This window comes from Natrix helvetica (genome assembly GCF_964273705.1).
Source record: "Natrix helvetica genome assembly, chromosome: Z".
Lineage (NCBI taxonomy): Eukaryota > Metazoa > Chordata > Lepidosauria > Squamata > Natricidae > Natrix > Natrix helvetica.
Window position 1 is genome coordinate 74,198,522 of NC_138554.1, and position 13,021 is coordinate 74,211,542.

The 13,021-nt window shown below is 44.2% G+C and overlaps 1 protein-coding gene across 2 annotated transcripts in view; it reads right to left on the reverse strand.

Moving 5' to 3' along the window:
* The window catches only part of EEPD1 (endonuclease/exonuclease/phosphatase family domain containing 1), a 144,554-nt gene that overhangs the window by 13,938 nt on the left and 117,595 nt on the right, over positions 1-13,021 (reverse strand). Inside the window, exons 3-5 of one of the 2 annotated variants that reach the window (XM_081932601.1) lie at positions 11,598-11,708; positions 10,274-10,408; positions 9,812-9,944 (exon numbers count right to left, since the gene is read on the reverse strand). In XM_081932601.1, coding sequence (XP_081788727.1) covers positions 9,812-9,944; positions 10,274-10,408; positions 11,598-11,708 — 379 coding nt within the window. The remainder of the gene's footprint in view (positions 1-9,811; positions 9,945-10,273; positions 10,409-11,597; positions 11,709-13,021) is intronic. The other variant, XM_081932602.1, reaches the window with a different exon arrangement.

Consider the following 13,021-nt stretch of genomic DNA (forward strand, 5'->3'; position numbering starts at 1 on the left):
ATATACTAACATCGACAGCTCCCACTTGACAAACTTTGGCCCTGTTCAATATGTTATATACGAGGCTAGACTTGCTACTGCTACGAGAGTCCCCCCTCTCGCAGTTATGGCCTCCTGCCCTTTCAAAGGCCCACCTTGAGGACGGGTTTATTAACCCAGAGAGGTGGAAGAAGCGTACATTGAGGGGCTTTTTAATTAATTGTCTTTTAAAAACTGTAAGGGGTTCCAGGGATGGGGGGGGACCAGGTCAGGAGTGATGGTAGAGCCAGGCATCTAGGTGTGGTCGAAAGAGGAGGGAGCGGAGTGGGGGAGGAGAGGGAAGACAGCATTCCACTACAGGGCTCTTTGATACCAACGGTCGTGGGGAGGGGCAGATGCGAGGACAGATCAAGAACGCGTAGTCGGTTGGGAGACCGGGGTTTTTGGTCATACCCGGTCATTTGTACCAACCCCTGCATACTAGGTGGTCAGGATCTACAGACCCAAGGCCTGAGACTGTTGTTATGCAATGCGAGGTCCGTTGTCAATAAGGCCCCCCTCATTCACGATCTAATTTTGGAGGGGGAGCCGGATCTCGCAGGAATAACTGAGACCTGGTTGGGCCATGAGGGAGGCTTACCCCTCGTGGAAATGTGCCCACCAGGCTATCGAGCATTTCACCAGCCTCGGGCCCAGGGAAGGGGCGGTGGGGTAGCAGTGATTATCCGGGAAGACTTGGAGCCGAGAGAGTTCACTGTGCCGCAGACATCCGGGTGTGAGTCCCTTGTCATGAGATGGGGCCCTGGGAGGCAGTTGGGCCTGCTGATAGTATACCTGGCTCCTCGCTATACATCAGCGGCCCTGCCTGAACTCCTCGAGCTGATCGCATCGGTGGCGGTTGAGACCCCCAAACTTCTAGTGATGGGGGATTTCAACCTGCCGTCGATGGGAGAAGCATCTGAGGGGGTTCGGGAGTTCATGGCTTCCATGACAGCCATGGACCTGACCCAATTAATTCAGGGCCCTACCCATGAAGGGGGCCACACGTTGGACCTTGTCTTTGTCTCTGGCCAGTGGACGAGTGATCTGGGAATAGGGGATTCAACTGTTATTCCCCTGTCATGGTCAGATCACTCACTTCTCCGACTTGACTTCCCTGGTGCTACCCCCCGCTGCGGGGAGGCGGAACCAGAAGGTATTAGATGGTTCCGCCCCAAGCGCCTGATGGAACCAGATAAGTTCCAGACGGAGCTTGGGCCACCTCCTGTAGACCTGACCCGCCCCCGGGTGGAGGACCTGGTAGACGCATGGAATAGTGCAACTGCCGGGGCCCTAGACCGAGTGGCGCCTTTGCGGCCTCTCCTGCGGCGACGAACCACCCTGGCCCCTTGGTTTACCGAGCAGCTAAGGGTGATGAAACGCCACAAGAGACGCCTAGAGAGTCGTTGGAGATCCTCCCGTTCCGAATTTGACCGAGCACAGGCACGAGCCTATTTGAGGACGTACCTTGTGGCATTAAGAGCGGCCAAACGTCAACATTGTGCCGCTCTTATTGCGTCCGCAGATAACCGCCCTGCTGCCCTGTTTCGGGTGACACGCTCCCTCTTGTCTGAGAGGCCGCGGGAAGCCCCTTTACAGGGCAGAGCAGAGGAGTTTGGGAAATATCTACAGGACAAAGTCGCTCAAATCCGGATGGGATGGGCCCCTTTCAGTGGTCCAGTGGGGGCGCCCGAGGCGAGTCTTGAGGGACCATTCTGGGAGGAGTTTGACTCGGTTGCCATCGAGGATTTGGACAGGCTGCATGGACGCCTGCGACCTACCACATGTTTATTGGACCCGTGTCCCTCCTGGCTTGTACTGGCATCCTGGGAGGTTACACGCGACTGGCTCCTGGGCCTAGTGAACGCTTCGTTGGGCGAGGGGTCTCTGCCGGCCGCCTTGAAAGAGGCGGTTGTGAGCCCCCTGCTCAAGAAGCCTTCCCTGGACCCAACGGAGCTAGTTAATTATCGTCCAGTCTCCAACCTTCCCTTTTTAGCGAAGGTTGTAGAGAGTGTGGTGGCACAACAGTTCCCACGTCACCTGGAGGAGAATGATTATCTGGACCCGCGCCAGTCTGGCTTCCGACCCGGGCACAGCACGGAGACGGCCTTGGTCGCGTTGGTTGATGATCTCTGGAGGGCCAGAGATAGGGGTTGTTCCTCTATCCTGGTCCTATTAGATCTCTCGGCGGCGTTCGATACCATCGACCATGGTATCCTGTTGCACCGGCTAGAGGGGCTGGGAGTCAGGGGCACCGTTCTACGGTGGTTTGGCTCCTACCTCTCTGGCCGAACGCAACATGTGTTGGCAGGGGAGCAGAGATCGACCCTGAGCCCCCTCACATGTGGGGTGCCACAGGGATCGGTGCTCTCGCCTCTCCTGTTCAACACATACATGAAACCGCTGGGCGAGATCATCCGTGGCTTTGGGGTGGGATATCATCTGTATGCTGATGATACTCAGCTGTACATTTCCACCCTGAACCACCCCAACGAGGCCGTCGAAATGATGTCCCGGTGTTTGGAGGCCGTACGGGTCTGGATGGATGGCAACCGACTAAAACTCAACCCCTCCAAGACGGAGTGGCTGTGGCTTCCGGCCCCCCGGTTGAACCAGTTGCTTCCATCTCTGGCCATCAGGGGCGAGCAACTGGCCCCCGTGGAACGGGTGCGCAATTTGGGCGTCCTCCTGGATGCCCGGCTGTCCATGGATGACCATGTAACAGCCGTGGCAAGGGGGGCGTTCCATCAGGTTCGCCTGATGCGCCAATTGCGCCCCTTATTGGACCGGGATGCCCTACGCACAGTCACCCATGCGCTGGTGACGTCTCGCCTGGACTACTGCAATGCTCTCTACATGGGGCTTCCCTTGAGATGCACTCGGTGACTGCAGTTGGTCCAGAATGCGGCCGCGCGGGTGATTATGGGGAGGACTAGATACTCCCCTGTAACACCTCTCCTGCGCAAGCTGCACTGGCTTCCTGTAGTCTATCGGGTGCGTTTCAAGGTTTTGATTACGATCTTTAAAGTGCTTCATGGCACAGGACCTAGTTACATGCGGGATCGCATCCTGCCCCATACATCCCTACGACCAATCCGCTCACACAGAGAGGGACTTCTCCGGGTGCCGTCCACTAAACAGTGTCGGGGGGCGACACCCAGGAGCAGAGCCTTCTCTGTGATGGGCCCAGCCCTGTGGAATGACCTCCCCTGTGACATCAGGATGACTTCCGATCTCCGCTCCTTCCGTGTACAGCTTAAGACCCACCTTTTTCAATTATCTGGCCTGGCTCAACCGTAGTTTTTTCTTATTCCTTCTGACAGTCCTTTTAAATTTTAAATTGTGTTAAATTAAATTGTGTTATTATTAAGGGGTATTTTAATGGCTGATTTTTAACATTCTTAATGTGATGTAATTGTTACCTCCTCCGTGCATGTATGTCTTTGTATATGTGTGGATTTGTTGTTTATGTGTTTGCACATATGTTTTTATGTTTTATATGTTTTATTGTACGCCGCCCCGAGTCCTTTTTGGAGAGGGAGCGGCTAATAAATTAAAAATTATTATTATTATTATTATGAATAACAATGGTAGGCCAGTCACTCTCAGCCCAACTCACATCCTTGGATTCTTGTTGTAGGGAAAATAAGAAGAGGAAGGAGAGAGATGACTTCTGGTCCCCGAAGGCGACGGACGTGCGTGTCCGCTGCTCGTCTCCTTGGTGGGCTCCTTTTAGGAGCACAGAGGGCCTTGGAGGGCCCCCTGCCGTAGGGCGACTTGTTGGGACCCCCTGCATTGGCGGCAGCTGCGGGGGGTTCCAGCTTCGCCCCAGGAGCCAGGGAGCGTAGGGGGTGCATGGCGTCGCTGTGCTCTGTCGCTGTGCGCCTTCGCCGAACGGATTCCGGAAGGAAAGAATGAATCAGATGTTACAGCTGAAGTGCGAGAGGTGAGAGGTTTGCCTCAATCTCTTTTCATTCTACGTAATTGATGAACAGCAGCCTATTTAAATTGTGGATTCAATCCTTTGAAGTTGTAAGATTGGAGGGGGGATTTTCCACCCCCCCCTCGGAAAAGGCGGCATTTGGAATATCTCTCTCTCTCGGAGGAGAGAGAGAGAGTTAAAAGCTAACTGTTCACTTCTACTAGCAATGGGAGAATGATTTTTACTACAATTGCAAGAGATGACTGCTGAGTTGCTTTTCTAATTCACCTTATGGAAACTTTGGACATTTTGCTCCCTGGTCCCCTGTGAAGGCAGAGCCAAGATGGCCAACTTCCTCCTCCTTCTTTGATCTTATGAATGAAGTTTCCCCTTTGAAAGAATTTCTGGCTTTATATTATCCTACACCCCGGAGATCTCCTGGAGCCTCTCTTGTTATGTGGTCCCTTTGGATTCTGAGTATTTGATTCTTATCCCCTGGTTTGGAACTGTGTATGAGGACTAACTTTTACTTCTGGGCTTGTTTGCCTCCATGAACTCTCCCAGCTGTGCATTCCACAGACGCCATTTTTTTTGTACAAGATTTATAGCTATCTCTGAACTTAATATGGGACCTAAAAAGCCACTGCCTGGGAAGGCATCTTTGGCCCCGTCATCCTCTACGTCTAGCCCAATTACACAACAGACACAAATTGCCTCATTTCTACAACCTAAAACAACTGAAGAGAGTTCAAAGGACTTATCCGTTGCTCAAATGTTTCAAAGTATTATGAAGGGACAAGACGAACTGAAAAAACCTAAATGAACAGCTCTGAGAAACGCAACAACAAGCAATACAAAATAAACACAGAATTGGTGTGTTGGAGGAAGACACGACTGGGTTGAGGGAGGAGGTCAAGATAGTCCAGAAGGGGAATAGAGAACTTGAAAATTTTATGATAAAGATGGACCTTGAAAGAATGTCTTTTTTTCTTAGATTTCAAAACTTACCAGAGACAGAAAATGAAGATCTCAAGGAGATCATGGCTACAATTTTAGCAGAATATATCAAAAGAGATAAAGAACAGCTGTGGTGGGATATTGATTTGATTTATAGGATCAACTCAGCATATGCTAGAACACACAATGTTCCAAGAGAAGTACATGTTAAATTTCTTAGAAAGACTACAAGAGATGAGGTTTTAGGAGCTCAAAGGGTGGGACCATTAAAATATAAAGATAAAGAAATAACCATTCTTAAGCAAATTCCGAAGAAAGTAAGAGATAAGAGGAAGAAATATTCCTCTTTATCAAAGAAACTATATAATAAATGAGTTTGGTTTAGATGGTTATTGCCAGAAGGAATGTTGATTTTCTGGGTGGGCAGTAGAATTAGAATTAACACAGTTGCGGAGGCAGAGGCCTTCATTAAAAAACACAGTGCTCTTTTAGATGGAACAGGGGACAGTACACAAGATATGAAGGAGGGAGGGGCTGTGGCTCTGCCAGAAGACATGGGGGAGGAAGCAATATTGAAAAGACTCAGGTCACAAAAATAAGTATATTTGAAATATTATTGCAATTGTTGATATAATGTTATTGTTGGAAGTGACATATGAGATGACTGAATATATGGTTGATACAATGTAAAACTAAAAGCTGCCAATGTTTATCTCTTACTTTTTGGTTTTTTTTTCTGTAAAAGTTGTGAGATTTGGGGGGATTTCTACCTTTCACACGATGTAGCTGTCAAAAAAATTTTGTATAAAAATGATTTTAGGTCAAATTTAATTTCTAACTGTTTCTGAGTAATCCTGAGTATATTTTTCTAGCACCTTTGAGTATTTTTACATGTTTACAGCATTTGGTAAATTTCTCTTTCTATCTTATGGCATTTCCAGTAGTATTAAATTAGATTAATTGTCTGCCTTGGCAATTATTAGCAAGTTTTATACCATCTTAAAATATTTATACCAGTTTTCTTTAAGTTAAAACTAGAGTACATTTTACATATTTATTCCATAATTCCTCCTATTGTTTTGGTGTGACTGTTTTTTTAAAAAGTTTTTAAAGTTTTGCATCCATTTTATGATGCAGCATTCATTTCTTTTAATTGGCTTGCATGGCTGATTCTGAAGCAGCACCAGGCTGACTCCATATCTATCCATGTTTCCTGGAAAATAAGACCCAGTCTTATATATTTTTGGGCTCCAAAATAAGCACTAGGGCTCATTTTTGGAGGATGTCTTAATTTTTGTCACATACAGAAGGCAGTGAGCGCAGAGGCCGATGGGAGAGGGAAAGCTGCTACCCCTGGGCCGGCCTTCTCTGTCCCACCACCTGCTTGCTCTTGGCTGCAAGAGGCCAACCTCTTGACATGCCCTGCCTGTTGGCCCTACTGCTGCTGGGACATTGGAGCTCAGGTTTTGCTCAGGCTGCTGCTACGCCGAGGCAGATGGCTGTGCAGTGCATCAGGATCACCTGCCCTCCCATGCCTTTGCCTGTTGCTGGTGCCGCCATGCATCACATCATCTGCCTTCATTAATTTGGGAATCAATTTCAGCACGTGCGTTGCAGTGCCCACCAGGGCTAGGGCCCAAAGAGCACTGGGCTCAGCCCTAGTCCAGCACCTGCATTACTGAGTAGTCATGCAGCTGGCATTCAGCAGCCTGAAGGCAACAGTGGGCAAGGCGGCCTGGGAAGCATGGCTCCACCAGTGACAGCTGGTGAAGGGGCCCTGGCAGACCAATAACGTGGGGATCACTCCGGAGATCGAAGATCTGAGCCAACTTGCCCCATGCCAGGCAAGAACAGCCCAGCAGGGTGGCTGAGAGCAATGCAATCCAGGAGGGCAAAGAGCCCCTGTGCGGCCAGCAACAGCATGTTCAACAGGCTCAGCATCTGGGCAGAGCCATAGTGGGAACATGATCCTGATGTGCTGTGTGGGCTTCTGCCCTGTCACGTTCACAGGTAAGCTGGGAGATGGTGGGATGGATTGACATCCGATTTAATGGAGGCAGCTAATTCCGATACATGATGGCACTGGAAGCAGGCAGAGGCATGGATAGGCAGGCGATGCCGACGCATCGCACGGACTGCCTTGCTTAGGCTGCCTCATTGTAACAGCAGCCTAAGCAAGAGCCAGGCATGGTGGAGTGCAAACCATGGTCGCTGCCTGCTCCACAGCCACAAGCTATGGAAGAGAAGGAGCTCTGGGCAGTGAGGTTGCCTCTGCACTCAAGGCAGGGCTGGGGCTGGCAAGAGTGTACTAGAAACACCTCCAGGTGCCAGGAGAGATGGAACAAGAGGCAGATCCCAGCCCTCACTGGCTCAGCTGATCCATGGGACTACAATTAAGGGGCCGAGTTGTCTCCGGGCCAAGCTCACGGTAGCACTTTACCTACATTTCCAATCTCACTGCTATGCCAAGTCTTGCCGTGCATCTCCTCCCAGACACAGGTGGCACCAAGGTCTGACCACTGGAGTCATGCTGGCAGGGAGGGAAGGGGCAGAGCCTTCATGAGATGACCAGGGAGGGAAGGAGCCACCATGCTAAGCACCACCTCAGGTATTGCTGCCCCTGTTTGTGAGGGTATATGTGGTTGGGCAGGTGGTTGTGGGCTGTTCCTGGCCTGGAGGGTGAGCGGATACGTTTTCTCCTCTAGCTTCATCACCCATTCCTTGGCCGGGCCGGGGGGGGGGGGGTTACAACTTCGACTCAGGCCTTCAATTTATGTGGGCTTCTGAATCAGGGTAGAATCAAAGAAGAACATCCTCCATTTAGTTACTTTTCCCCCCCACAGTGTTTTATTTTCTGCCCTTGGGTCTATGTTTGGGTGATTTAAACATCTGTTGTGCTCTCCCACTCCATCTCACTGTCTCTTTGCTTGCCTGTGATTGCTGCCAGATATCATTGGCCCCTGTGCACTTGCCATTTTCTGTGCTATTCATGAACCCTTCACTTCAGGCTGCTGACAATCTTCACTAGGTCTTATTTTTTTGGCTAGGACTTATAAATTAAGTGCACTTAAAAATCAGACTAGGGCTTATTTTCAGGATATGTCTTATTTTCAAGGAAACATGGGATATGCACATGCACCTCTCTGTTTCATGGTTTCTCTCAAGTTTTTTTTTCTGGAAAAAAGGGAAAAAATCTGGGCACATTCTGCAATCCCAGTACCTCCAAATTTATTGGATTTCAGTTCCCATAATCCCATGCAAACATAGCACTCAAATTGGGGAAGGAATGTATGCAACAAAATGACAGTAAGGGAGAATGTTATAAAACATATAATTATGGCAGTAAACTTTAATAGATGAAGGATAAGGTGCAAAAACCAATGGGAAATCAGCTGCACAGTGGCTTTGCATTGTGGTACCATTTTTAACTAATATGAATGAATTACAGGCAAATGTTGTTTGGATGATTACAGAATGTAATGACTGTAAGTGTGTATGCACCTAATGAAGGTGGCAAATCACTGAACTGTGCACAGTATGCACAGCAACACCTGAAGCAAACCAACACTTACTAAAAAGTAATACATAACCCTGAAAATACCCTTGATGATGACTTTTGAAAACAGCATCTACACATGCTTTTTTTTGGTCACTTATGCACAACTAATCTGGCATAACATTTTTTACATTAATGTTGGTAATTTTTAAGCACCGTCTTGATGTTGGTTGCCTAATGTTACATATTACATGCCTTCCTATGAAATTGGAGCATTCTGCCATTTGATTCTAAAATCAAATTTGTTATTGCCATTTCAGTGGCCCTGAGACATTTTCATATGATGCCCAACATTTACACTTTAATATATATCTAATGCTGAATTCATTCTAAATGGGTTTCATTTTCTTAATAGGTTGCATAGTAGCCTTCTCACAATTTTTTCATTTCTACATCCTACCGAACATTCATGTGATCTTGAGGGATTTTGCAGCCTAGATTGGTTCAATCAAATTACTGAAGAATGTCTTCATTACCTACATACCACCCAACAACTGATCTATTTCATTCCTTTCAGAGAGACTAGAAGCTTTCATGTTACTAAAAAAGTTTAGTAACTTTCAAGTTACTAAAAATGCATAATTGAAGAAAACATTCAGGGAAATTAATGATGACTAAGATTTACTCAGTTCTTAGATCAGACTAGAGATACATTTTTTAACAAAAAACAAACCTCTATTTTGCATTATGATTGTCTGCATTATGGTTGTAATCATGCAGTACCAGAATTTGTTCTGGTAAGCACATTTAGTAGAAGGCAATTTCCACTAAAAGCCACAACCTGATATATTAGTTTTAGAACAATCACTAATTTGTTATATGGACATTTCACATTTGTCCTGAAATTAGCTCTAAAATTAAGAAGAATGTGCCTTTCATAATTGATAGATGTGACACCTGCTCTACATAGATGCTAGGCTTCTTCCCACTGCCTCAATACATTTTTACAGATTGATCTTGATCCTAATTAGTTTATTATAATAATACATAGAGAGATACAGACACAGACACACAGAGTATGTATGTTTTTCAGAATATATAAACTCTTATTTTCTTAATTAAATCCATACCAAAGTCTATGGGTCCTATAAACCTAATCTCTTTTTCTTCCAATATCTAAGCAGTGCAATGACTGACAACATACATTAATTTTTGATTAAAAATCAAATATGCCAGTTAAACCACTCAGTAAATAATGTTTTGACATTATTTAATATTAGCTAAAAAAAGTTGACTTTCAAAAAGGAAATTGAAATCCAACACATCTGGAAGTTACCAGGCAAGGAAAGCCTGGTGAATACCAAAGGAATGATGAATCTTCTTCAGCATTATTTAACATTTTTATCAGCCGGACTTACCTTTAAGTGTTTCCTGTATAGTATGTGCAAAGCCTGCTAATTTATGACTATTTTGATTCTTCACAGAATTTTCCACAGTAGATGGCAATGACACTAAATGCAGGTTAACCAGTATTAAATCATTCATTCCAATCTAGGAACAAACATAGACAGCATTAAGAGATTTTCAAGGGTCCGTTTACAAATACATCACAAATGAAAGATCTCTCCTGATTGCTCATCACTGTGCTCATCAATACAATCATTTCTAATTTGCAGAGAGACACATTATTTTTAATAACCACAAACAGACCTCCGCTTTAGTTTGTATCTTTTGGAAAATACATTACTACTACAACATATCTAAGGCAAGACTATAAACCCAGGACACAATGTTACCACTTTTAATTGCTCAATGAAACTATAAAAAGCATGCCTGTACCATTTTCTTGAATTCTTCCAGTTGGGAAAGTCAAGTCTTACCTTGAAATATGCAATGTAAGGGTGAGGATGGACTTGTTTCCCACTGTCATTTGTGTGGGGGCCTTCAGAGAAAGTAGCTTCTTTTAGTTCTATCCCTGCAGTTGTGTCCCACAGGAAGCCAGAATATTCTACATGCTGAAAACCAAAAAAGAAAAAAATAGCTAAACCAAACCATTCATCATTAAAAAATGGCTAAATTAATTCCAATCAGCCAGTCTAAGCATCATTACATTTGAATCCAATCTAAGTTGATATTTTATATACCATATTTTTTGCACTATAAGACACTCCAGACCATAAGAGGGACCTAGCTTTTGGGGAGGAAAACAAGGAAAAAAAAGTGCCTCTGCCTCCCAGCAATTTGCCTCCTTGCAGCAAATAGCAAATAGCTTGGTCAGCTTCAGTACAGCCTGATTTAGTACAAACATCTGATTAGTGTATCAGCCTCCCAGAATACCGCCGATCAGCTGTTCCGGGCTATCAGGATTGCCACCACCCATCACTGCCACCACCTATCACCACTTCCAATCTTCTTCCCGGTCCCCCAAGGCCATTCCCATGTATGATTTCAGCCCCACCCCCCACCCCCCACTGTGGAAGGGATCAAGGATACTCACACATGGCTTCCCTGACATGCTCCATCAGGACACCCAGCCGGGGGTTTATAAAGCGCACAAACATTTCCACCCACTTTTTTGGGAGGGGGAGTGCTTCTTATAGACCAAAAAATATGGTAGGTTGAGTAAATAGGGTCTTATTTTGTTTGTATGGTACTTAGAATCTGTTGATTGGCATGGAATATAAATACTATAAAGCAAATAATAATATAAATACAAGCATGCACTTGATGAGGGCTACTGAACAAAGAGCTGAAGATATGAATTTTGTTTGGACTGAGTTTGTATTGGTTAATTATAAAAATGATTACTTTTTAATTATAAAATGGAACGTCTGTGATTCTTATTTTTGTTTTTTGTGTGGGAATTCAGTATATAGATTACTACAAATCATTAGATTAGGATTTCAAGATCCAAAATGAAATACTTTCATGTAGACATAGCTAAAATGGAATTTTAAAAATCTCTAGAGCCTGACCATAGAACTTTCTGAAATCAATTATGGTGCATTGGAAAGGAAATTATGAAACATCCTTTCAAAGGATCAAGAGAATGCTATCCTTAGTTCAAATAAAACTACAGAAGGTCAAACAAACAAAAAAAGACCTCTTTTCCAGTAGTTCAAAAATCTGTAAAAAATGATTTTTTTGGCTAGGTAAATGCAAAACTTAATAAAAACCCACAATTTTTGATTTGCACCAGACTACCTTCTCGGGGTGCCCTGAGAGCTTCTCTGAAATGCTTCCCTTCCAACATCCTCGAGAGCCCTTCCATTTGCGGATGTTTGGCAGAGTTGGCTGATTTAATTCCATGCAAAACTGTAAAAAGTTGGATGGGAAGAGAGGAAGTTCATTATACTGGAGCATTTCTAGATCACTCTTAAATCCCATAGGGAAAAGTTAAGGAACAACCTTTTTTTTTCAATGAAATATTTTTAAAGAATTGCATTTTGTAATATTATTACTCAAATGTTAATTTGCATACCCAAAGAAAAGAAATTATGAAACAGTTAAATTTAAAGATGATTTAGATACTTTGATGACTAAGCAGGCTCATCATTTTCAAATTTGTACACATAAATAGTTAATAAGCATCCATGAACAAAAAAGAGCAATTAATTAGTTAATTAAGGTGGCAGAAAGGCGTTGGGTCCCCTTTTATTCAGTAGGACTATAACAAATACAGAGATTTGAGCGATTGTTGCTGTTATCTATAATTACAGTCCTTGTAGTCCCAGTTGCCATCATTAAGCAAGGACCTTGCAGTGTTAAGCAAGGATTTCACATGACTTTGGCTTGTTGCAGTGCTGTAATTGTAAGGCAGGGATCAATCATTTCTGTAACTTTTGAATGATCATTGAATTAATGGTGGTAATCCAAAAATGACCTGTGGATTTCAAGAAATCCATGCAGCCTTGGAGCTGCTGAAATGGCAAAACTGATCACTTTGATTAAAAAAAAGAACACAAGTACTTTTGTTTCCCCATGGAGACCACTTCTAAACTTCATGCTTGATGTGGAAAAGAATGAAACTCTGATTTGGGGTTTTACATATTAGACTGATAGATCTTTATAGAAATGGCTTGTTCATACTATTATGGAAAAGCAAAAAGCTGTGATTTGATGTTAATGCCTTATTTTACTATAACAGAGTTGGAAGTCATTACCATATTTTTCAGAGTATAAGACACACCCTTTTCCCTCAAAAAAGAGGCTGAAAATATGGGTGTGTCTTATACACTGAATACAACATCCATGCACCCTGCTTTATAGGACTAGTTTGCCATTCTTCTTTACACCTTTACATCTTCTTATGCCACAATCAGTGCTATTTTGTCTACAATGTTATTAAAAGCTTAAACAGAAGAAGCATTCACTAAAACCTCCAGCAAATTGTTAAACATTCCCTAAAACAACAGTCACAAGTTTGCAATTTATATTGCAGGAACAGTTAATAGGAACTTGTTGTCACAAGGCTTAAAGTTAAGCATTAAATTAAAAATGGGCAACTGAAAGGTTGTATAAGGATACAGTTTTATCAGGTCAGCTTGGTTTAATTAATTTCAATTTGTTTCCATTTGGTAAACTAGCAAATTGCACACTGAAGACAGTGTGTACTAATACAGTATGTT